Consider the following 26,357-nt stretch of genomic DNA (forward strand, 5'->3'; position numbering starts at 1 on the left):
ATATATATATATATATATATGTGGAAACAACATGTAACACTAATTTCAAAGATGTTTTAAAGCGTTGAATAAAGATATTAAGAGATCAAAAGGTTTACAGTCTGTATACTAAACTATTGTGCTACGGCTGAATGTTGTAATATAACATTTTAAAATGAATAAGGGGAGATCACTGTTACATTCCACGCACTTCTGGCTATTTTCTGTAATCCTTTTATAACCAATTCTACGATTCAGTTGATAAAATGTTATCAAAAAGAACACGAGAAGGAGGAAATTGAAAGCAGCTAAAACCCTGTTTAGTCGACAAAAATGTCAAGGAGACGCATTTGGACAATACCATCATCACAAATTATCCATATTCAGTAAGGGTATTTGCATATTGAATAAGGCTTGCACGTTGTGTTTGCAGGTTTACTTTGAAATATGAAAAAAAATCATTGGAAATAAACGAGAATCTTGGGCTTCGAATACTGTTCATGAAGAGTTATTTTTCTATTTTCGTATTTGTTTACATTTTATCATTTAAATTATCATCGAAACCAATCACTATCGAAAATAATATCATTTACTTTTTTAGTTTCCAAATTACACATCTAAAAAATTAAGGAACTCAAACATTAACCATCCTTTGAGATGTAATGAAGTCCACGAATGTTTCCGTGAGTGGTTAGCTAAACACCACTTCTGCCATAAGATATTATAACTTTACCTACAGGGTTGTCATAATTGGTTTTGATGTCAGGTATTCCTCTCTTAAAGCGATCAATACATACATGTTTAATACATACAAGTTCATTATGTCATGTGTACATTATCAAATTAAACATAGCCTGCCCACCCTATTCAATCTTGAATAAATATATTTAAACACTGGTTGCACAACTCAATGTGCTCCTCTATACAAAATGTCGCTAGACAGGTTCAATGATTTAGAATATCACATGCAGAGAGAAAATTATTTAACACATTCGTAATATGTAGGAGCTATATATTTATTAATCTTAATCAAATTCAATTAAGCTCTATTCAAAATTAAATTACCAATGGTACAAAGTATAAGCAGATATCAGTAATGTCGAATAAATATACCAGAATTAAATTGCAGGTTTTGAACTTGTCAATATCCATTTGGCCTTGGTGCTCATACAATACCATAGCAAAGGTTTATCAATCCCCTGGTTTACGAAGCCTCCCTCTACTTGCCCCTTTGCTGTTCTTCTGATATTACGTTAGGTAAATAATAGACGACAAAAACTAGATCAAAACGAAAGATCCCCGGAATAAAACCCTAGTATCAGCAGTGTCAATTCAAACTTCATGGAAGAAACTAAATTTTAGTATTTCCACAAATGCAGTGTAGATAAATGAAAACACAATTTTATTTTAAATTTACTCACATGAAGTGAAACTAGTGATCCGGAATAGCAAACGTTCCCTACACTTCTTCAACTTTATTTTAACTTTATTTGGACAGCTTGAAATTAAAAAGCATAGTCAGTAAGTAAATTTAAAACAATATACACAACATTACTAAACGGCAACTTAAAAAAAGTCACAAAACTAAAATGTCATATCTTGACATGATGTCAGTTCACCAAACGTCCTTCAGGGGAAACTTTGGTCAAAGGTTGCCTCTTTTTATGTAGAAAAAAAAGAATTACAACTAACCATTGTGAGCTCAGCCTCTCTGCTTTGTGGAGATCACCAGCTTCTCTTTTACGTAATAAATTCCCCTTTATTGTAAGAACGCTTCTGACCAAAGTGAATAAAGCATTTAATCCTTCTCCAGAAGACTTAATGACCTGAACATATTAAGACTGGTATCATAAATTGCAGTGAAAGTATTAATATTCTTAACATCATAACCACACAAAATATTGCAAATTATTTTCTTTATATTACGGTGAACTCGGGCACCATCAATTCAATTTTCTAAGAAATCTTTACATGATCTCGATGATGTAAATGATCACAGGGACCTGAGATTGTGTATATTGTTTAACTGAAGCTAAGGTGTTTACATGTACACATTTTATGTGTTTATATCAATTTTCGGTAAAAATAGGAATCCGACCCAATGATATTATTCATATTTGGGGTGGCATTTTGTTTACATAAAATTGATCTAAACCCTGAAGTTGTGTAAAATGACTCTAAACACATTAGCGTGGGTCCAAATATGGTTGTAACTAATACGAATGAACTCTCAGGTCCCTGTCAGTGTGCAAATAATAACAATAGGTGACTAAGAGAACCCAACCCATCCGGGATAAAAGAAGTCTGTATAATCTTCACTGAATTGTTCCCGAAGTGCAGAGCCGTCCCTGGCTGGCCATTGGTAGAATGTGACCTCACCACCGGTAAGCCACGCCGACCACCAGCTAAATGTACCCACTGATGTGATCATGTGATTACATGAGCCAAGAAGCGCCATATCTACACCTTCCGAATGGCCAACAATGAACTCCGAACGGACTTCATTAATCACGTGTTTCTTGGTCCAGTTCATGTCATTTGAACAAATGATAAATATTGTGTTTTTAAATCGTCTTAATCTAAAGTAATTCATAGTTTTTCTAAAGTAACTTTCACTAGCAACCAAATAGCCGAAAGTGTTATTTATAAAGTCGCCCCTCCTCGCGTGAACACCTATTAATGTTACGTCTGAGCGGGACTTAAAGTTATGTTTTTTCAAAATTGAATTAATTATATTGTTTCTTTTTTCAATAATGGTGTCGTGAAACACGAACTGTTTCCGGATTGCCTTCGAAGAATTGTAAAAATATGTCCATGATTGCAAATAATCTTTAACCCTGTAACTGATATTTGGTTGAAAAGCATCCAAACCCTCGTCATAACCACAATCCAATTTTTCATCTCTAGCAGGTAATTTTTCACAAATTGTTTTATACTGATCCTTCATGTCAACACTAAGTTTGAATACTTTTGTCAAATCATTCTTTCTGTCAATCGTGACAGACATACCTTTTTTAGCAGCTAATCCATACAAACTAGCAAACTGAAACATTTGGTTCCCTAGACCTCCGTGTAAAATCACACATAAGTTATACGTGCTCGCCGTTGGTAGAACAATATTCAAAGGAGGCTTCTGAGCTGGCATAACGGCGCCGTCGTACTTTGGTGTTAGGTGCACACGACGTTTCCAATTTCTAAATGAGAAAATTCTCACATTCCAACTAATATTTCTAGTAATGGTGCCCCTTAGTGTTGAGGGAATGAAGCTCCAACCTCCAAAACACAACACAGTGCTGACGATGATGAAACAACAAATGACACCTAAAAAGAAATACAGTATACTTTTTGTACATTACATCACACAAATTCTTAGAATAGCATTGATAAAACAAACAAACAAAAAATCAAAAATATATGTTGTGGTACAGTACAGTAATTGCAGGCGATTCAAAACTAACTGATATAAAAACAAAATTATTGTATCGCATCACATGAATACTGATAATTGGGTTTTCTATTTTACTAAAATCCGTTATGTAAATTGACATTATTAAGCTACAATATAATATAATCATACATTATTTGCACCTTTGTGCTAATAAGGTAAGTTGAAGACAGTACTGTCTCATTATGTACCAGATGTACTATCCTAGCTATCTAATATCTGGTGTATAAATATGAAGCAAGCCTACCTCCCTCAGTTCATATGACTGTATGATAAAGTATCCCCCATAAGACCGAGATCGTCAGAGTTTAACATAATGTCAATTAATAAGTTTCTTCTATATAATTATTTTCCATATTGCAGTACAGATTAATTTTACCATTCACATCTTGTTTTAATCATAATAATAATAATAATAATAATAATAAACTTTATTTATTGAGGATACAAAACCTGTTTAGCAAAGCTAATCTTCCACAGGGTCCTCTGTTAGTAAAATTGGTTAGTTAAAAGACAAAGTAGTATCACATCAAATAAATGTACATAAAATAATTGTTGGTCTACTAATTGAATGCTTTCATTTTAAATAGTGGGTTTATTTAATTGTGATGAACCATAGAATTAATTTTAGGTTTTACTTGTTTCAATGTTTATCCCTTACTGTTGGAGATACTGTGGTTTATATTATGGTCTTTCTATTCAACTTTAAATCTATGTAAACAAGGTGTAACAGTTATCTTCATTTTTTTTATCAATTTAGTCATATTTTTCATACGGATTTATAATGGTATGCGTGATCCTTGGTAAGTTTACTAGGGCTTGTGTATTAACAAAGCAGTGTATTGGGTAAAAAACAAGTTCAGATGGTGATGATATATTAAAAGCTGATCCGCTGACTCCAAGTATTGATTTACAAATCTTTAGAAGTGCTTGTTCATGAGGAGTTTTGTCAATAAGAGGAACCAGGTCGAAGGCCATATTTTTTATTGAATAAACATTTTAGTACTTACATGTTCTGTGCCTTTTCAGTAGTCTAATCATATCCTTTTGTTTGTTTGATCTTTAAAAAAAGGAAAGATTTTACACATTCAAATCTTTTAACAGTTGAATTCTGTAAAAAGGGTGGCAACATGTGATATTTTCGGAACACCTCTTTCGAAAAGGACAAGGACACATATTTCACCGGAGTCACAAATGTAATAGTATACTCTTTATACTCTAACTTTGCCCAAGTGTCTTATCACTTTTTTCAGTATTGTAGTAGTGAGAAAGATAACAAATGCTATACCATAATTTAAAAATAAAACCTTCAGGGTTGGTTTCTGTGACAGAGTGTAAACCGTACTCGGTACCTAACATCTATAGGTCAAACTTATTAGGTGGATTTTTATGTTTTATTATCAATAGTTTTGATTGTGCATGTCTTGTTTTGTCCTTATCACTTGGTTACTACAGTTAAATTACAAACCTCTTATCGACATGTTTTAGTTTAATTGTTCCAAATTCCAAGGCCTGTCATAATTGGACAGTTAATGATTTGAAATTAAAATCCTTTCAGATATGGTGTTTTGTCATATATTTGTCGTGTACAAGCCAAGCCGTCAATTTATAACACGCGTCAATAGATAATATGATATGTCTTTAAAGGCACATCACGTGAAAAGGCGTTTTTTTTAATGAATGTATGTATTGTATGCACTTCCACTTATGTTACCTCACTATCCCCATATTCATGTCCGTTCCAAATGTCCACTTAAATTGTTCGGGAAACCCTGCTAAAAATAGCGCCGATAACGTCACCTGACTAGGCAGTAAACACAAGTGGTGCGAGCGAGATGAAACGGTTTCCAAAGGGGCCCCCAGAGAGGGGCCGTTAGACAACTGCAACTTCTTACCGCACTATGAAACCAAGTTATATGATTTCTAAGTCCGTATTCAAACTTATTGAACAGTAATTATTCATCATTAGAAGTTAATTGCACACTTGCCAATATTCAGAATTTAAATTTATTTAGCTTTAAACATAAATTTGTTGCCAATAAAATTAAACAAGGGATGGGGCACAAGTTTTTACAATTTATCACAGCCTTCTCCCGTCATACATTTACAATTAAATGTCAACAATGATAATAGGCATAAACATAAAGTAGATATATTTAAATATATATTGAATTTAGTACCGGAATGTGGCCGGTACAGATGGTACGTGTCTAAACACCTTCCCTACACCAAGGGACAAACCTTTCTGATTTTTTTTATATGTTGCCGGGGCAGAGGAGGCCGGGTATTCATATTAGTACTAATTTAAATCTTGCATGTAAAAACAAAAATAATCGTTTAATTCAGCAATATAATTAAATCATACCATTTTATTGAACCCGGTAATATTATAAATTATGTAAATCCACGGACTTCGATAACACGTATCTCGGTGACCCAGAAAATACGCCGTGGGCCATCACAACAGTTATCCCTTGGAGGGCCTCATGGAAAAATCAAACTAACCAGTCACTTATCCCTTCCTTTCGCATAAACCACTGTATAATTATAGAAACACAAAGTAAACTCTCTCCAATACATGCCCATTAACATATTAAACTAAGTTCATCTGTGTTCAAACTCAGACAAAGATACTAGCGAGCTTAATAGTTTTAGATATTTATTCATAACATAAACAGCGCTAGCATTTCTGTCGATTCCATTTCAGCTTAACCGGCTATCCGGAAGAATACATGCACCGTACTAACTGCTACGGCAGTTATTTTCTCCTTTGAATACTGCCCACCTGCAATAATGATTCCGTAACGTACTCCTTGCGCTATCTTTTGACCATTTGGCAACTTTTCGTTTCGTAGCTGACACGGTACAACACTTTTCTTTCGCTTACTTCACACGGCCAGTCATTTTGTTTACAAAGAAATGGTGTGCTATGCGTATGCGCTAGTAGAGGGAAATCCCTGAACAAAACGTTGGTCAGACAGGTAGAAATACCGATGATTTTCTTAGATTTAATCATTTTTATGAATCTGTTTCAGCCAAATGCGATCGTTATTTCCATAAGGAGTCTCACTTGATATGTTTATGTAGTATTTGAAAAAAAGACAAAAAATAAAGTTACTTCACCGTGATGCCCCTTTAATGAATGAAATATATACTTCGTTATTATTCAACAAGTGTACATAAATTGTTATTGACGTTAGCGACCAGTCCCCTCGTCTCCCACTGACAATATCTCGCTCGTCACCCAATGACATTGTCTCCCTAGTCTCCCAATGACAATGTCTCCCTCGTTTTCAAATGGCAATGTCTCCCTCGTCGCCCAATGACAATATCTCCCTCGTCTCCCACTGACAATATCTCCCTCATCTCCATCTGACAATATCTCCCTCGTCTCCCACTGACAATATCTCCCTCGACTCCCACTGATAATATCTCCCTCGACTCCCACTGATAATATCTCCCTCATCTCCATCTGACAATATCTCCCTCGTTTCCCACTGACAATATATCCCTCGTCTCCCACTGACAATGTCTCCCTCGTTTCCCTAATGACAATATCTCCCTCGTCTCCCACTGACAATATCTCCCTCGTCTTCCACTGATAATGTCTCCATCGTCTCCCAATGACAGTGTCTCCCTCGTCTCCCACTGAAAATATCTCCCTCTTCTCCAACTGACAATATCTCGCTCGTCACCACCTGACAATGTATCGCTCGTCTCCCAATGACAATGTCTCCCTCGATTCCCACTGACATTGTGTCCTGTGTTTCATCGACAATATATCCTTCTTTTCCCATTGATAATGCATTCTCTGTCTCAATATCCGTGTCTCCATCATCTTTCCACTGACAAGATATATATATATGTATCCTTCGCCTCCCACTGACTGTCTTCCTCGTTTTACACTGACTATGTCTCCCTCGTTTTACACTGACTATGTCTCCCTCGAGCTTATCCCCACTCAAAATGTAATACCTCTTCCTTTAGTGTCATCATACATTTATATATCATGTCTTTCACTTAAAATATCCTTCTCAATAAAAACGATCTACTGGGAGGGGAGGTGGGAGGTAATTTTGATTCTCAGGGAGAAGATGACAGCAAAGTTCATTATACATGTAACAATATTATAACGGTAATTAACGGCATTATTAACATGGTCACAAACTTCAAAAATATCAATTGACAAACTTTAAGAGCTGGGTCGTTGTGCCAGATGCGGAAGAAGCATAAACCCCTCACACTCACCGCGTTATTTAGTTAGCATGTTTCCACTCCTTCCTTCCAGTACTTCCTTGTCATGTATACAGGGAATCGAGAGTGCGTGGTATACTGTCCCCGTCCACACTGAGAATACCCGACTGTTTACTTGGCTTAAACAATTTTTCAATCGTGTCCAATCAAAAAACTACCGTACACAGCGCACTGGCCTGTTTTGTTATCAAGTGGGGGTCCAATATAAGAAATGCTGCAATAGTGAATGTCTGCCTGTTAATAATTCCTCCTTGCCATTGTGGTTTAGCGGATACCCGTAACGGTAAAACAAAGACCCTTATTTTGCGATATAGTTCTTTGTGGTTTCGGAGAGGTCTGTTAAAGGTTATAGGTTTACAGACGATGGAATGCGTTTTAAACATATTTAAATAAATCTTCCAATTTATACATTACAAAATGTATTATGTTTGACTTGAGTGGTTTTATTAGTATGTCAATAACCTGGTTATACTTGTCGATATACCCAGACAAGGTATACTCGACAGTACACCTGTAAAGGCGTTTTAGTGGGCCTTGTGTTTTTTGCTGTCGCTACCTGAGTTTTCGATGTGGGGACGTGACATTACTAAGACTAGACCTAAATTCCCACGGTCGATGTAAATGCCGTAGAATTCATTTAAATGAAATCAAATACCTACACAAACGTTTAAGATCATCAGGTTGTCTATTTTCGTTGTTGGAATTTGTAATTTAAACTTGAATTGACAAACACATTGACGGTGCATAAAGGAAAATGCGAAACCCATTGCGTGTCAAATTCTCGTAGAGTGTTTCGTGCGTAGTAAGACGCCTGTATAGTTTTCAACAATAAAAAATCTTAAAATACACCCCGGCGGACCTTAGTCACAGTAAAAGATGTTTATAACAATCCACATGGGATCTAAGATACTAGTTCTCTACACTAAAACATGTTTAAGGATGTATTCTTCTGAGGTTTCAATCACGTTCAAGTCTCGTTTTGATCTGGTGTAATGGGTTTTTGTAATATTTAACAACTTATGATCAAGTTTATTAGCAAACACGCATCTGAAAAATATGTCAAAAAATCTAGATGCCTGTTGTTTGTAGAACTTTTTTTACAAGAATTTAAAAAATTACCAATTTGGCGGCCATTTTGAAAATGTGTATTAATGTGTATTTCTTGTGCTTCAAAAAGGGCCAAAATTTCACCTTTTTTGGCACTAGATTGATCACTTAAATTGTCACTGTGTCGCCATTTTTAATTGTAGCAGGTTCATTTTTGCTGTACAACTTTATAATGTTCAATATGATAAAAATAATATGCAACAAACTGGAAAATTATACATTATTGATATTTTGTTTACGTATTTAGTGTAACTCAAGCACTCTTGATTTTTGACCCCGAAAAAAGTAAAAAATAACACAAATGATAATGGGACAAAAAAAGAAGCACACTGACCCCCCATTTTTGTAGATGTTTTAGAAAGAGAAGCACGTTTTCATTTAATTCATTAAATATTAAAAAAAGTTAAATACCAGAACTTTTTTATATCAAGCGTTTAATCTGTAAAAAAACGATAAAAAATGAGTATTTTTTCATTAAAAAATAGGGGGTAGGGGTAACTAAAATCGGCTTTTTGAGTTAAAACAATAAAATTAAGAAATTTTACTTCCATATTTTAAAAGAAAATAATATTTTCAACAATTCTACAAACATTTATACATATCTGATAACATACTTGGAAGAAATTGTATGAATTTGTTCTGCAAATGGTCAAAACCCAAAAAATCACCTAAAATCACATGTTGTGGTAAATAGGTATCTTTGACCGATCATAGCACAAAAACGAGCACACGGACATATGGTGTGTTTTTTTTGCATTTTCTACTATGCCATTTACTCCTTTTTCCAAAAATCCATATAAGAAAAAAAGTTTAATACAGGAAATTTTTGACTTCTCAGAGGTGTACATCCTTAAGTTGTGGTCTACAGTAAAACATGTTTAAGTTGTGGTCTACAGTAAAACATGTTTATAACAAACCCGCGGCCGGGGATCTAAAATCTAAAGTTTTTCGATGTGAGGACGTGCCATTACTTGAAATTAACCTAAATTTTGGTATTCTCTTGCTTGTTTTCCTATCAAAATAGCGGGATATGTCTGGCCTCTATAACATGAATGCGGATATTTATGGACAATATTCCGACCATATCGAAAACATCAATGTGTTTCTACGAAGTCTGAAAACAACTTCGATTGAGCTAATATTCTTCCTACTTTTTATTTACATCATTTAAATTTCGTCCTCCCTTTATCAATATTTACTTTTACTACATTAAAGATAGAATATGTACACATAACGTTACCATAGAAACAATAACAGCCATCAAACAGCCATTTTGGTTTATATTTGAAAAACCCTATATAAGGAAATACATCCCATGCAGTTTGTGCTGATCATTCTAAATACTGATACCGACAAGTCATTAACAGAAGTATATACATGTTGTATTTTGATTTTTTTGTATTAAATTTAATAAAACTATGTTCAACTGTTCATAGATATTGTTAGTACTAAAATGTATGTATATATACATGGATTGACAGGAGCGTGACTTACTGGAATATAACGTTTACTAAATATTACATGATTTTCGCATATTATACAATCATATTTACTAAACAAAATCACCAAATTTTCACATTTAAGTCATGAAAAATAATTTCAAAATGAGAACATCACATAAAGATAGGGGAGTAACAATGTGCCAAGTAACGTAACAGCTGTTGGAGAACAGCATAGCTCGCCTATGGTCATTTAAGGACTGCTTCCCATGTGTGCAATATGCATGCGTGTAGTGTATGCGTGTGTGTTTTGGGAGGCTGCGATATGTTCGTGTTTGTCTCCTTGTAATAGCGCAGAACTGATGCCGACTTTAAAGTGCTACCTCACTGAAACATACTGCCGTAGAGACCCAGCAGGACGCTCCACCCGGTCACATTATACTGACAACGGGCGAACCAGTCGTCCCACTCCTAAATTGCTGAGCGCTAAACAGTAGAAACTACCATTTGTACAGACTCTGGTATGTCTTGGCCAGGGGACAGATCCCGAAGCCTTCCTCACAGGGGCGAACGTTCAACTAAAGGCCAAAGGTGAGGCATTGTCAAGGGAAAGTTGTTTAGAAAGAAGAGAAAAGATAAGATCCAAAATGTAGTCGCCTCTTATGATCATCCATTGGGGGCAGCAGGTACAATTCGTACGCCCTACCTGCAGGGACTACATTGCTTAGACTCCTTTTAAAACATTCAACCTTATAATAGACAACAGCCTATTGATGGTGGTGATCCAACACTTCACAAAAACAAATGCCCAAAAACTTTAACCTCAAACTTGCCCAAAACCTTTAACCAAGTCCAATTAACCAGTTTTATCCTCTAACACATGAAAATATGGTTTAGCACTTTACTCACACTCCATGTAAATGTCTAAACCTTATAATAGACAACAGTGTATTGAGTGTGATGATCCAAAACTGTCTAGAAAAAAAGCTGCCCAAAAACGTTAACCTCAGTGAAGTGGGGTGCCGACACCGGGATTACTACATTAGCCCCGATATTCTCCGAAAAGGGCGATCGTGATGAAGTAGGTATCGACTCACTGTATTGTGTTCTACTTTCTCTGGGGTCGTTCTCTGTCATTACCACCTGTTGGGTATTTTGACTGTGTCATATGACTAATTTTCTTCATCAATACACTGCCAAGGGTATAAAAATTTCAATTAAAACACATTATAGGGCAGCAAAGTCTTTTCAAGTGAAATAAAACAAGAGTACCGCGGGGCGGAACAAAATACGCCCGTCGAATGCCATAGGCTTGCTAACAAATTGGACTATTACGGCATCAGAGGAAATGTGTTAAAACATGGATCAGTGCTTTTCTTTCGGACAGAGAACAACGGGTAGTGGTGGATGGAGAAACATCAGACACAGCAGCAGTTGACTGGGGTGTCCCCCAGGGAACTTGCTTGGGACCGCTATTGTTCCTCCTTATTATCAACGACCTGCCGAACGACATCATATCCCAGGTTCGTTTGTTTGCCGACGACTGCATTCTGTATAGACCTGTAAAATCAGATGCAGACTGCACTCGCCTGCAGGACGATATTAACTGTCTACAGGAATGGGAAGAACTTTGGAAAATGTCTTTTAACATCGACAAGTGTAATGTGCTAAAGGTCACCAAGAACAAACGGAAATTAGAACATACCTACCTACTGCACGGTCAACTACTACAGGAAGTGTCATCAGCCAAATACCTGGGCGTGGAAATCTCATCCAATCTTTCATGGTCACCCCACATCAGCGCAATAACATCCAACGCCAACAGGACTCTCGGCTTCCTCAGGAGGAATCTTCGAAGCGCCCCAAAGAACATCAAGGAAACAGCGTACAAGACACTAGTAAGACCAAAAGTCGAGTACTGCTCCACAGTTTGGGATCCGTATACCACCAAGGACAAAGATAAGCTGGAGATGGTTCAACGCCAAGGCGCGCGCTATGTCACTGGAAACTACACTAAAACACCAGGCACTGTAACAGAACTTTTGAACAATCTTAACTGGAAAACACTAGAAAATCGTAGGGAAACAGCCAGGATCATCTTCATGTACAAAATCGTCAACCACATATTAGCTATTCCACCAGACTTGTACTTAATACCACAACAAGGAAGAACAAGCACTCACAACAGCCAGGGATTCCAAAGACCACACACTAGGACCAACACAAACATGTACTCGTTTTTCCCCAGGACCATCACAGCGTGGAACATGGTGCCATTACACATCATTCAGACGACCCCCTTGGACCTGTTCAAGGCCCGGTTGAATGAATCGCGAGTACATGTATAAGACACTTCAAAATTTTAATCGCACTGTAAATACACACACCGCACACAAACCTGACTGTGCACACACCTATACGCACTTCACCTGCTGCCACGCATGTACAGTTGCACCTGTTCGGAATAATTCCCAGAGGATTGTGAACAGTATACAAGATAGATATGGATAGTGTTATATACTTTCTCACATTGAAATAAGATCTGCATCATTCTAAGAGAGGTTAGCTGATATGCTATAAAAAATGTGGGAGAGAATCTTCAGACAAAAAATCAAATACTGAAATAAACAAAAGGCAATAAATTTTGCAAAATTCGTCGAATCAAAAAATGTAGGAGGAGATTGCCGGACAAAAATCAAATACTGAAATTAAAAACGGGCAATTACTTTTGGAAAAATTGTCGAATCAAAATTCTTTTAAGGGAGACACAACGTCGTATCATGATTATAATTTATCCCAAGTTTCAAATAGATCAGTCGAAAAATGTAGGAGGAGATTGCCGGACAAACAAAGTTTACGCCGGACGGACGGACGGACAACGCCATACCATAATACTACCGTCAAATTTGACGGTCGTATAAAAAATATGTAAAAGGGAAATTCATATATCACTTATTATTAACGGTCGATTCAGTGTTAATGTCGTAGTATTCATTAAACAAACTCAGCTACATATACATTCTAGGTTATTTGGTTGTCTGTTTCCGTCCTTTGAATTTTAAGTTTAAACCTTAAATTAGCAAACACACAGACGACGCATAAAGGAAAATGCGAAACCCGATACGTGTCAAATATTGATCGTTAAGTGTTTCATGTAAAGTAAAAAATCCTCGGGTATATGAATACCCATGGGACTTGCATACATAATAAGTTCTCTTCCGATAAATAGCTATATAACCAATCCCAGAGGATCTAAGTAATATATATATATATATACAGCAAAAACGTTATAACAAATCCCAGGAAAAGTGAGTTAATAGTTAACAAATGTTTAAATAAAATTGTTATATTAAACCCCCGTGACCTAAAGTGTTGCCCATAGTTTGACGTAGTTTTTAACAGAATCCAATAGTATATTTACATAGTGTACTATTTAGAATTGCATGTGATGTTTAACTGCCTCTTGTTATGTTGATAATATATAGAGGGGACTGAAGTGCAATATTGTTCGAAGATGGTAGCCATTTAATCCTTTTCGTAAAGTTTCCATAATGTCTTCAGATGTAACAACGTATTCGGTTGGCCTGTTGTTTATGCTGCTATCAATAATCACCATTCTTCTCCTGTCAGGAATGAACAAAGAAATTACATTTGTATGACTGCATCCTGAACTGAACAAAGTTACTAAATAATATATACGGTCGTAATATCACAATCATATAGCGCAGTAGTAACAGGGAGAAGAATGTAACGTTCCTCTCGTTGCCTATGGTATGTGGTACTAAGTTGAGTATTATTAAAAAAAGTGGATACATTTTCTCCGGAATATCACAGAATACCGACAAAATTGTTTTTCTCCTATTTTCCAAAGTTGTCGGTTGAGGTGTTCATATATGTTTAGGTACATTAAGTGCAACAGTTCGATATGTAATTTTAGGAACACTTATGAATGTCACCGTTTAAGACATAAACAGCATACACATGTGAATGGCAGACCAAGTTATTTCAATGATTTATTCAAATGACTGAGAACAACTATAATAAGGAACTTTAGTGTCAAAACGTCTGGAAAATCTATGGTACTAACAGAGTTATCATTAGTATAAAAGATGAATTTTAATGCTGCAGGAGAGGGAGAATTAAGAAGATCAGAATTTGCAATGTTAATTGTGCGGCACATTTGAGGGAAAAAACTGTCGAAATAGTTATTAGTTCTACATAACGGTGGGTTGAAAAGCCTAGTTTGTCTGAGAGGGTAGGGGTTATCATTTTGATTATTAATAAAGGGATTTAAAACATTTTGTAAGTATTGAGGTGTCTGCCAATGCATAATTTTGTACATCATTACATGTTTGTGTTTATTTCGTCTTACAGATAGTGTTTCCCAACCTAGTTCATTGTATAGTTTGTCATGTGATACCCCAGAACGAAGACCTGTTATTATCCTAGCTTCTTCTAATTGTACAGATTCAAGAACATCTTTTGCCTGTTGTGTACAATTATCCCAAATAATATCTGCATATTCCAAAATCGGCCTAATAAATCCAATATATATATTTTAATTAATAATTTTCTATTGACTTTAGTTTTGACATGGCGAAGAATATTAAGTCTATTGTAAGCTTTTTTGTATATATTCTGTATGTGCTGTTTCCATGTTGCATCATCTTGAAGTGTAAGTCCTAAGTGTTGATGTGATGATGTGTCTATGATTTGGCTATTTTGGAAAAATAATGGGATGTGATGGGTGTCTTGTTTTCTAGAAAATATGAGTGATTTTGTTTTACTTGGATTGAATGTAATGTCCCAAGTTGTTGCCCATTCACCTATGTTAGTAAGATCAGTGTTGAGAGATTGTGCGGCCTGTGCTGGGTTATTATCTATAATTACATACAGAGAAGTTTCATCAGCAAAAAGTTTGATATTAGAGGAAACAGTAGTGATAGCATTGATATAGAGAGGAAATAATAGTGGTCCGAGGACAGATCCTTGAGGTACCCCTGCATTTACATTCTTAAATTGTGAAAAGTAACCTTCATGTCTGGTTGCCGTAGCGAAAGCGGCCTGGAGGGTCTGACGTGAGGGATAGGGTGACGTAGATCGAAAGTCCATGGAGTCGTCCAGCTTTCGAGTCTCAGTCTCCAACAGCAGGGGGTCAAGGTCTGGGTGACGGGTGACGGCAGACAGGGAGCCGTCAAGAATGTTTCTGATGTCTCGGATTTCGTCACCGGTACGGCTGCTGCGCGAAATGTACTGCTGGCGTTTACGCATCTCGGTAGAAAGTTGGTCCTTCAGGGTAGACACCTATAAGTAAAATCAGCATCAGAATTACAGGAAATAGCAAAGTGTGTTCCAAACAACACAGAGACTATTCATCAGCAATAAAACTAGCTTAAATATATTCATCTGGAAATTTGCCTTCATAGAAGATACGATTAAACAAATGAATAATACTACTCTGAAATTAATATTTTTATCTTTTCTAAACATTTTCTTCAAGTTGGTAAATATGGATTGTAGAAGGAATATGTGAGACGTTTTGATGATTAGTACGCTATTATACTCCGTCACCTTCATCAGACAAATTTCTCTTTACTTTTCAAACTGAGTTACTAATTTTTCAAAGTCGTTTGTTATCTTTATAACCACTCGTTTAGAATCAATCATTCATCAAAAACTCACCTTGCCCAGGAATAATTCAACAAATTAAATAATCAAACTAAGTCTAAATTTTATTTATCCATAAAACAAATATTTCTCATGAAGTCAAGTCTAACTTAAGTTTTATTAAATAATTTACATGTATATATTACCACAAGTGTATGTCGATGAATATATTATTTCAGTTTGTTGTGGAGTTGTACAATAAGACAACATAAAATTTTAGACATCAGTGAAGATTGTTTTATTATCCTGGACTGATATTTTGACATGTGAACTTACAGTCTCCTCCAGTCCCTTCCCTTTCTGTCAGTGGGCACGCTATCTGGCCTCCAGCATCCTCTCAGCCTGCTGCTGCGCTGACCTCAGTCTCTCGGTTTCCATCTCAGTCTCGGCACGGTGACGTGTCGTCAGGTCGATCAGTCTGGAGCGTGGACGGACGGACAACGCCATACCATAATACTACCGTCAAATTAAACTTCGGCCAAAATTTCCAGTATACAGTACAAGATATAATCACAGGTTTTCTGGTTATCAATGAATATAATCCGATGCAGGGAGCTGTTTAGAAGGTTCCCAGCTCACATATACTTGATACAATCAAAGAGACTTCAGTTTAAAAACAAGATCATTGTACATAAATCTTCTGGAGTTAATATGATCAAATTACATATATTGGAAACAATCCGAGCGTCTTTGCAGGTGAGCTAAAATATTTATTTACCCTCTCTCGCTCGGCTCCGGCAAGCTGCTGTACAAAGTCCCTAAGGGCCATCCTGACTGCCTCAGGATCCACGTCAAGTGGAGCCACTTCACGAGAGTACTCCAGCCTCCTGGGTGAGGCTCCGCGGGGGCCAAGGCGGGTCGGGCTACCCATACGCTCTGGGGATCCAGTCCTGGGGATGGGACTGCCACGTCCTTCTGTGGTGGTGGAGTAAGTGCTCTCAAAACCTGTAACAGAGAGGACAACACATCAGATTCTATCAGAGACCTAGGCAAGTACAATTAGGAACACCACGATAGGGCTGTGTGAAATTGTTTTCACAAATAAAAAACTTTTCACAATTATTTGTATTTTTTTTACCAAGTTAATATTATCAAAATAATTATTTTCTAGTTTTTTCATCATCTTGTCTTTATCAAACCTTAACAATTTTAAAACCGGCTAAAAAATAAAATCAAAATAGATGAAACAAAAATAAGGTGAATTAACCACACATATTGGTTACCACTTAACAGTACCATGACAATTTTGTCTCTCTCATATGCATCAAAGTCAAACTTTTTATGAAGTAAGCTTGTAGTACAAAATTACCTTTGGTTGGTGAATTAGGTCGGGACCTGCGGGAGCTAGGTGTACGTGACCTGGTTGGGCTGCTTGCACGTGGCATCTCTTGACGGAATCCAATTGTCCTGCGCAGACTGGACACAATGCTGCTAAGCTTGAACTCAACATCACGCTTGGCTCCCTCCAGCCTGGCCAGGGTTGCCTCAAGGGCGTTGACGCGACCCTCAGCACCGCTAAGCCTCAGTTTCAGCTCAGCTGCTTCAGCGCCAGTTTGCTCCAGGCTGATTTCCAGATTATGTGAGCGGTCCTCAAGTTTCTTTTCAGAACGGCGACTGTCCTCCAAAGCCATCTGGTAGTCCTTCTCCTTCAGGTGTGTTTCGTCAGCAAGCTCACCCATCTTGCGTTGGAGGTTGGCGAATTCTTTACGCAGAACTTCCCTGCTGGCCTCTGTCTCCACAACCTTAATACAGAGAGGAGCATACAGAGTTAGTGTCTCTTTACAACACTTTAATTTATAACATAGATGAAAAAACAACAAATTTGTATTTGATATTTTATATTTCCAAGCCCTAATGGTTGACATGTTCTGAAATGCAACTTTCTTTAAGAAGGGACCTTTGTAGAAATATCACATCTTTCTTATCTACTTACTGTTCTTCCATCAGTACAAACTTATTGGTCTTCTCTTGGTACTTTGTATACCCCCCACATCAAGAACCTATGATGCTACCACCCGAGTCAACAAGAGTTGTTAATATAGACAGGTCAATTTTGTTTCATTATATTCCCTGTTAACACAACGGATACTGATCTACCATCTCTGTAAGCTACACCTACCTTCTGTTTGAGGTCAAACGAGTGTCTGCGAGCCTCCTCTTCCTTCTCCTCATCACAGGCAACTCTGACTTGGAGGTCAGACACCTCGTTACCAAGTTTGTTTCTCTCTCCGTCCAACAGCTTGATCTGGCGACGAAGATCCTGGAGCTCACGGCGAGCCTCCAAACGAGCACGCTCAACCTCGCGCAGACTGCAGCGCAGGTCACCAGCCTCCTTTTGGACAACAGCCTTTTGTTCCTCCAACACTAGAACATAACATAAATGGCTAGGTCACTGTTCTTAAATAACATTTTACTCATCAATTATTCAAATTATCTTTCATGTAATGAATTCAATTTTTAAATTAAAATTATAATTTTCTTTACAAAATTGAATACCTGAATTTTCCAATATTACCTCCAAAAGCTGTTTTCCTTAAAAGCATTTTGACTAAACTTGATTTATTTTTTGAACATTTTTGCAACACTCTTGCCCCACTTTGTTGTTCCCATTGCATCTTTAACCTATATACCCACTTTATATTTAACTTTGTTAAATTCAGCCTTCCTTTTCAGATTTTATTTGCTGTAAGCATTGACAAATTTCTAACAAGTGTTGAAGTTAGCAGATAATAAAAACAGAAAACAGAAAATGATAAATAGTGATAAGTTCAGAGATCATGCATACCTGCTCCCCTCTGTCTGTGGTCACAAAGAGACCTGTTCAGATCAATCTTGTCACATTCATTCTTCTTCACGGTGGAGCGGAGTTCCTCTGCTGTCTTGATAACCGTGTCCTTCTCACGGATTTCATCATTTATGTTCCTCTTCAGCTCGACCATGTCCTTCCTCATCAGCTCCCTGATCTCATCACCTGTAACAGGTAGGTCGGATCAAGGTCAAAGGTTATACATTAAGGTCAAAGGATGTATACAGAGGTCAAACCAACATACTAGTTGCGCAACAAACGTAACATCAAGGTCAAAGTTTACATAGGTCAAATGAGGTCAGCATTTATACTGAAATGTCAAATTATAAGGTCATAGTTTGTAAACAAAACTAAAAACAAAGCAATCTGAGGATCAGGCACTCTACTGAATTTCACAACTTTGTTTTTATCTTTTGTGATTCTATCATTTTATATATTCTGAAGTTTTAATCTAAAGTGTCCTTTTTATTGTCCTTTACAAAATTACAACCAACTGGTATGGTTTCTCACCCTCTCTGATCTTAGCATCAATGAGGTCCCTGCGGATGTTGTCACGATTCTCTTCCACCAGTTTGAGCTGTGTCTCCAGCTCAGCAACCTCACTCTGGGCAGCCTCTCTCTGGCGATATCTCATTTATCTAACAAGCCAAGTGAATAGTTGTGTTTTTATATAATTATGCCAGTTTTTAATTGTTATTTTATTGTTATTTTCAGTCTTTTACTAATAAAATTCCCAACTGTCATCAGACCTGACTTCTCGTTGTGGAAAAGTAAAAAAATTGGCTAGTCTGTATGCAGAGGACATCCTCCATCTTCATACCTAACACCACAACCCTGCAGTATGGCAGACTTTGGTAAGGTAAACATCGAAACAGACCAAGAAAGCCTCAATATCACCGAGAAAAGAATAAGGAACCTCACCCCTAATGCACAAGAGGAGTATGAGCAAGTATGTGTCAATCACACTACTCGACTCGAGGCTAAGTGGCAGGATATTATCAGTGATACAGAAAATGTTTCAACCCTTGAGAAGAACCCTGATATTTTGAGAGGTTTTTTAAAGGTATTGAGCCTCCATTTTCAACAATACAAAGAACTATCCGCCCAATACACAAGTTTTCTTACAGATACACGTACTGCGGACAGCATAAGGGAGTATCACAGGCATTCAGAGCTCATCGGATCTCGGGACAATATTGTTAAAGGTAAATTATATTTACTGAACATTCTTATCCATCATACTATGGAAGTCCAGACATATCGGTCCCGCAGTACCAGGTCTCGCTCATCAAAGTCAGATTCAGGGTCCAGGCATTCATCGTCATCTTTAAGTTCGCATATAACAAGAAAACAGGCTAAAGCGGAAGGAGCCAGGATAAGCCTACGTTTCGCAGAACAGGAACTGGAGCTCCGTAAACATGAAGCATATTTGCAAGAAAAGGAACAGCTTAATAAGGCCAGTGCTGATAGACATAAAGCTGAAATCAAAGCTGAACTCTCCCTTCTCACAGAAAAGAAAGAAGCTGCAGTAGCTGAAGCAGAAGTGTCTGCTCTTAAAGCAGCTGATTTAGAAAGCCAGCTTGGTTCTTTGCCAGAGGAATGTTCTATGAAAAGAACCAATGACTTTGTTGACGTCACAAATGAGATACCATTTATACGTCATACGTCTATTGACGCGAAACATGGAGAGCTGTGTTGCACAACTCCGCACACACCAGATAACCCGATGCCTGATAACTCTTCGTTGAATCCTAATGCGTTACCATTTTTCGACAACCCTAATTATGTCGCATATCAATCTCCGATTCAACCTACTGAAATTCAAAAAGGCCACGAAGTATCATCCGAGATAACCAGGTTTCTTCTTAAGAAAGACTTACTCCTCAACAGACTCTCCAGTTTCAATGATCAACCAGAGACCTACAGGGCTTGGAAAGCAAGCTTCTCTGCTATCATGCAAGATCTTGGAGTGACTCCGCGCGCGGAAATAGACCTTCTAATAAAATGGTCTGGTCCAGATTCGCAGAAACAAGTTCAAAATATTTCTTCTGCAAACAGCAGTTATCCTGAGAGAGGACTAAAAAGAATCTGGGAACGTCTTGAGGAGAGATATGGCAGTCCAGAAATGATAGAGTTTTCACTGAAGCAGTGGTTGGAACATTTTCCTAAGTTAGGAACCAAAGACACAAAGAAACTACGATTTATCAGACATTGTGTCCAAGATAGAAGCTATCAAGGAGGATGAGAAGTACAATTCTCTCCTTTCTTACTACGATTCTTCAGGCGGAGTCTCCTCCATCGTCAGTAAACTACCACATAGTCTACAAGAAAGTTGGACGACACGTGCAGTGAGGTATAACAACACACATAATGTGCCATACCCACCCTTCCATCAATTTGCTGAGTTCCTACGAGAACAAAGCAGAACAAGAAACAACCCCAGATTTATGTATGATGTCGCCACCGCCACCTGTCCGCTGAAGAAAGATCGCCCCCAAACGTATATATTGGGAGAAACATGGTTACAACTCGAAAAACTGAAACTAGAGACAGTGTCAGCGTTTCGAAGAACAATCCTCAAAAATCTCACAAAGAGAATCCTGAGAAAAAGCACTGCCCCCTACACAAAACAGAACATTCATTAAATAAGCGTAGGACCTTCAGGGCTAAACCCTTTGAAGAAAGAAAAACCTTTGTAGGAGAAAACAAGATTTGTTTCCGTTGTTGTGAGTCTTCCTCTCACAGATATCGAGATTGTGTAACTCCTGTTACTTGCACAGAGTGTAACAGTGAAACACACCCGACAGCGCTTCATGGGACAAGTCACGGCGGGGAGCAGAAAAGCAATGGCAGGGAGCAGAAACATGGGTATTCTGAAACTACCCAAACCATAGGCATCACCTCGGCGTGCACCCAAATATGTGGAGATGGTTTTGAGGGAAAGTCTTGTCAAAGTATACCCTCAAGGCAAACCTGAGTGTGCTGTAACACTATACGCTATGATTGATGATCAAAGCAACAGGTCTTTGGGTCGCCCGGAGTTCTTTGATCTTATCGAAACACAGGGCGCACGTCCCGGACGTAAGGAATCCCCCATGCAATAACGACTAAGTGCGTGATACTACAGGACGCTTCATTCCCACAACAGGCCTACCGTCTAAAGTTGACGACACTTTTGGTTCGACTGTATTCGAGCGAACCAAAGATGATGAAAAGCTAGGATTGTCAATTGAGGACACTCATTTTTTAACACTAATGGNCCAAGTTAAACAGAAACATTTCATGGACTTTATGGAGCATGTTCTGGTAAATAAGCATGCAGAGCTAGCCCCTACTCTACAGGAAGGAGAAGAGTGTTGGTACCTGCCAATCTTTAGGGTATACCACCCTCGCATGCCTGACAAGATCAAGGCTGTTTTTGACTCTTCGGCAAAATATGACGGTACCTCCCTTAACGATGTTCTGTTGCCCGGACCAGATCTTGCTAACAGCTTGCTTGGTGTTCTAATGCGCTTCAGACGTGAAGCTATCGCGTTAGTAGGAGACATTGAAAAGATGTTTTATGCTTTCCGTGTCATCAAGGAACATCGAAACTTTCTAAGGTTTCTCTGGTATCGCGACAACGACATGAACAATGAACTAGTAGAGTATCGGATGCGGGTACACGTGTTTGGCAACCGACCATCTCCTGCGGTGGCCACCTTTGGCTTAAGAAAGACGGTATCAGGTGACACAGACTCCGACATTGTCGAGTTTGTAAATAGAGACTTTTGTGTTGACGACGGGCTGGCATCGATGTCCACTGAAACGCAAGCTATCAGTCTTATGAAACGTACACAACTAGCACTCTCACAGGGAGGAAACTTGCGCCTAGATAAAGTAGCATCAAACAGTGAGGAAGTCATGAATGCCTTCCCCCAGGAGGATTTAGCCAACGGTTTAGGAAACCTGACAATCGGCGTTGATCCGCTTCCAATACAGCAAAGTTTAGGCATTAGCTGGAGTCTGAACTTGGACGCATTTTTGTTTCAAGTATCTTCAGAAGACAACAAACCCTACACCAGGCGTGGTGTACTATCTGTGATCAACAGCATCTATGATCCCATTGGTTTCCTTTCACCGGTAGTCATAGAAGGCAAACTCCTTTTGCGCGAACTTCTAAAGGGATCCAGAGACTGGGATGACCCTTTACCCCCTGATCTCTACACTTCATGGTGCGAGTGGCGAAACTCGCTGATATCACTGGAGAATGTCTGTGTTCCACGTGCATACCTTCCTACATCCTTTTTTTGGCTGCAACGACAAGACAATTCACATATTCTCAGATGCTTCCGAAAAAGCCATCGGTGCCGTTGCCTATATCCGGTCAAGGTTACATGGTCGAGAAAATATTGGATTTGTGCTGGGAAAAGCCAAGGTGGCCCTCAGCCACGGACACACAAAACCTAGGCTGGAACTTTGCGGGGCAGTTCTAGCTATAGAATTGGCAGATTCTGTAGCTGAACATTTACACATCCCAGTGGAGTCTTTCTACTTCTACTCCGATAGCAAGGTAGTGCTCGGCTACATTCATAACCATGAGCGCCGGTTCTACAACTACGTCTCGAACAGAGTGGCTAGGATTCGATATACTTCGAAACCAGAGCAGTGGTCATATGTCCCAACAGGAGAAAACCCTGCAGACCTAGCCACAAGATCAGTACGGGCTGGTGACCTAGCAGACAGCAAGTGGCTCATAGGTCCTGACTTCTTATTGAACAAAAGCAATATTACTACTCAATCATATGCATTACAATATCCTGAAGATGATAAAGAAGTCCGGCTACAAGCTACAAGTCTGAAAACCAGTGCGAAGGTAACAACTTCAAGCCTTCTTGGTACCCAAAGATTTGAGCGATATTCGAAATGGAAAACCCTAGTGGAAGCCATCGCCAAACTACAACACATTGCTCGCAGTTGTTCTACAAAGCTGGATTGTCAAGGGTGGCATACGTGTTCTAAACACAGGACAGTAGTCTTACAGAAACGCAGAACGCTTCATAGTCAGGGATGTCCAACTAGAGTTTAATGAGGAGGATATGAAAGTTTTGAAGGAAGGAAAGTCCCTCCCACGCAGTAGCTCCCTACTGAACCTTTCACCCATTTTAGATGATGAAGTCATTCTGAGGGTTGGGGGAAGATTGAAGAGATCTGAACTTTCTAAATGGGAGAAGAACCCCATCTTGATTCCTGGACGTCACCATCTATCTACTTTGCTAATCCGACACTATCATGAGTCCATCCAACATCAAGGTAGACATCTCGCGGAAGGATCAGTCAGGAGCGCTGGATTCTGGATAACTGGTGGCAAATGCTTGATATCCTCTATTCTACACAAGTGCGTGAAGTGTCGAAGATTACGCGGGACACCGAGTCAACAAAAAATGGCTGACCTCCCGGTGGATCGTCTTACTCCTAGTCTCCCATTTACCTTCGTGGGAGTCGACGTCTTCGGCCGTGGAAAATAACAGTTCGACGTACTCGAGGAGGAGCTTCCTCGGGGAAGCGCTGGGCAGTCCTATTCACTTGCTTGACGATCAGGGCAGTTCACATTGAAATAGTGGAGGAAATGAGCCCATCGTCTTTCATAAATGCTGTGCGTAGATTCTATGCAATGCGAGGCAAGGTACAGGAGTTTCGGTCCGACTGCGGCAGTAATTTCGTGGGTGCAACCAAGGACCTTCAAGTTGATGCGATCAACGTGGAAGATGATGCGATGACTCAGTTTCTCTACAACTCAGGCACGGTATGGAAATTTAACCCTCCTCATGCATCTCACTTCGGGAAAGGATGAGCGGTATTGCCAGACGCATTCTCGACTCCTTGTTTCAGGAAAACGCAAATAGGAAGTTGACTCATGAAGTGTTCGGGACCCTCATGGCTGAGGTATGTGCAATTATCAATGCCCGGCCCCTTGTGCCCGTTTCCACTGATGCAGATGACCCATTCGTACTCACTCCTGCTATACTTCTTACGCAAACGACAGGAAGTCCTGCGGCGTTCTATGATCATCTTGACGTGAAGGATATGTACCGAACATCATGGAGGCATGTACAAGTCATGGCAGAAAGGTTCTGGAATCGCTGGAGAAAGGACTATCTGTCTACCCTTCAGACGCGTCGTAAGTGGCATCAGGAATGTGACAACGTCAAGACAGGCTATGTCGTTCTATTGAAGGACAGGAACGTACCACGGAATGATTGGCCACTTGGGGTCATTCTTCGCGTCTTCCCTAGTGATGATGGTCTTGTCAGAAAGGCAGAAGTCAAGGTCGTTCGAGGCGACAAAACCGCAACCTACATACGTCCCATTATTGAGACAATTCCGTTAATCCAGTGAGACTCGGTTACCTTATAACATTGGTCCTGATTGGACACAGACTTTTGGAATGATGGATACTGATATTTACAAATATCAGGCGGGGAGTGTACTGTCATTCAACAAGTTCTTTATAGTGATTGTCGGTGTTAGGTATGTGTTTAGTAGGACATCTGACTTCAATATTGGAACTCTCCTGTGATTTTGGTAGATTTAGACTCAAGCAGAAAAAGCAAACACACGGGTATTCGCCTCACAAACTATGGTTACGCCATAATGTAAGTTTTGTAATGATTCAGATGTATTTGGATAATCAAACAGTGTTCTAGATACTTGATGTTAATGTCGATACTGCTATCTAAGAAATTTCTAGTCATAATAAGTGTTTTTTCATTTTTATTGTCAAGTCGTTCAGACCACGTGTTCCCCGCCACGAGGCATTCTAGTCTAAATACTTTTTCAGCAATAGTTGTCTATTCTTTCTAGTCATGATTTAAGATGGATGTTGTAACCCTATATGGAATATCTCATTTATCTAACAAGCCAAGTGAATAGTTGTGTTTTTATATAATTATGCCAGTTTGTAATTGTTATTTTACTGTTATTTTCAGTCTTTTACTAATAAAATTCCTAACTGTCTTCAGACTTGACTTCTCGTTGCGGAAAAGATACATGACGGGGATATCCACTAATGACTTGGCCAGACGACGTTAAGGTCACGTGATTTTAAATGTCCACTAATGATCGGGCCAGAAAATGCTAAGGTTATATGACGCGATGTCCACCAATGATGGGGTCACACGACAACTTGAATCACATGACGACAATGATCCATGACGACATGGACGTCACAGCAGCTAAGATAATAACAGCGATGTCCACAGAAAGCGAGACTACACAACAGGGTATAAGGTTACGTGACGGCGATGTCCACTTATCAGATGTGGCCATTTGTTTGTTTGTTTGTTTGATTTTGTTTAACGTCCTATTAACAGCTAAGGTCATTTAAGGACGGCCTCCCCTTGGGTGCAAGATGCATGCGTGTAGTGTATGTGTGTGTATTTTGGGAGGCTGCGATATGTTCGTGTTTGTCTCCTTGTGATAGCAGATGTGGCCAAACAACCGTTAAGATTAGATGACAACAATGTTCACTGACGATGCATAGCTGTTGAAAGGACGTTAAACAATACTAAACTAAACCAATCACTGACGATAGGCAACCAACAGCTAAGGTTTTAGGACGATTCTGCGATTCTACAAGAGACAACACATCGGTTGCCTCATGCTCTATACTGAAACAGGT

General features: G+C 38.7%; 3 protein-coding genes across 4 annotated transcripts; 1 reads left to right on the forward strand and 2 right to left on the reverse strand.

Annotated features, from left to right (window-relative positions):
• Positions 1-20: 20 nt before the first annotated feature.
• On the reverse strand, positions 21-12,057 carry LOC110455288 (galactoside 2-alpha-L-fucosyltransferase 2-like). Of its 2 annotated transcripts, none has more exons than XM_021505324.1 (4): positions 11,979-12,057; positions 7,673-7,892; positions 4,435-4,484; positions 21-3,300 (listed from the first exon to the last, which is right to left on the reverse strand). In XM_021505324.1, exons 3-4 carry the CDS (start codon positions 4,463-4,465, stop codon positions 2,249-2,251), a joined length of 1,083 nt encoding a protein of 360 aa, XP_021360999.1. In that variant the 5' UTR covers positions 4,466-4,484; positions 7,673-7,892; positions 11,979-12,057; the 3' UTR covers positions 21-2,248. The 2 variants fall into 2 exon arrangements, with proteins under 2 accessions (XP_021360999.1, XP_021360998.1); XM_021505323.1 differs by having other exon boundaries at positions 11,934-12,011.
• Positions 12,058-13,826: 1,769 nt separating this feature from the next.
• Positions 13,827-19,331, reverse strand: LOC110455335 (rootletin-like). The gene is made up of 7 exons (XM_021505416.1): positions 19,208-19,331; positions 18,677-18,862; positions 18,011-18,255; positions 17,201-17,633; positions 16,610-16,836; positions 15,235-15,528; positions 13,827-13,847 (listed from the first exon to the last, which is right to left on the reverse strand). Exons 1-7 carry the CDS (start codon positions 19,329-19,331, stop codon positions 13,827-13,829), a joined length of 1,530 nt encoding a protein of 509 aa, XP_021361091.1.
• Positions 19,332-24,526: 5,195 nt separating this feature from the next.
• On the forward strand, positions 24,527-25,075 carry LOC110455336. The gene has a single exon (XM_021505417.1). It carries the CDS (start codon positions 24,527-24,529, stop codon positions 25,073-25,075), a length of 549 nt encoding a protein of 182 aa, XP_021361092.1.
• Positions 25,076-26,357: the final 1,282 nt, after the last annotated feature.

The sequence above is a fragment of the Mizuhopecten yessoensis genome, unplaced genomic scaffold (assembly GCF_002113885.1).
Source record: "Mizuhopecten yessoensis strain PY_sf001 unplaced genomic scaffold, ASM211388v2 scaffold8195, whole genome shotgun sequence".
Lineage (NCBI taxonomy): Eukaryota > Metazoa > Mollusca > Bivalvia > Pectinida > Pectinidae > Mizuhopecten > Mizuhopecten yessoensis.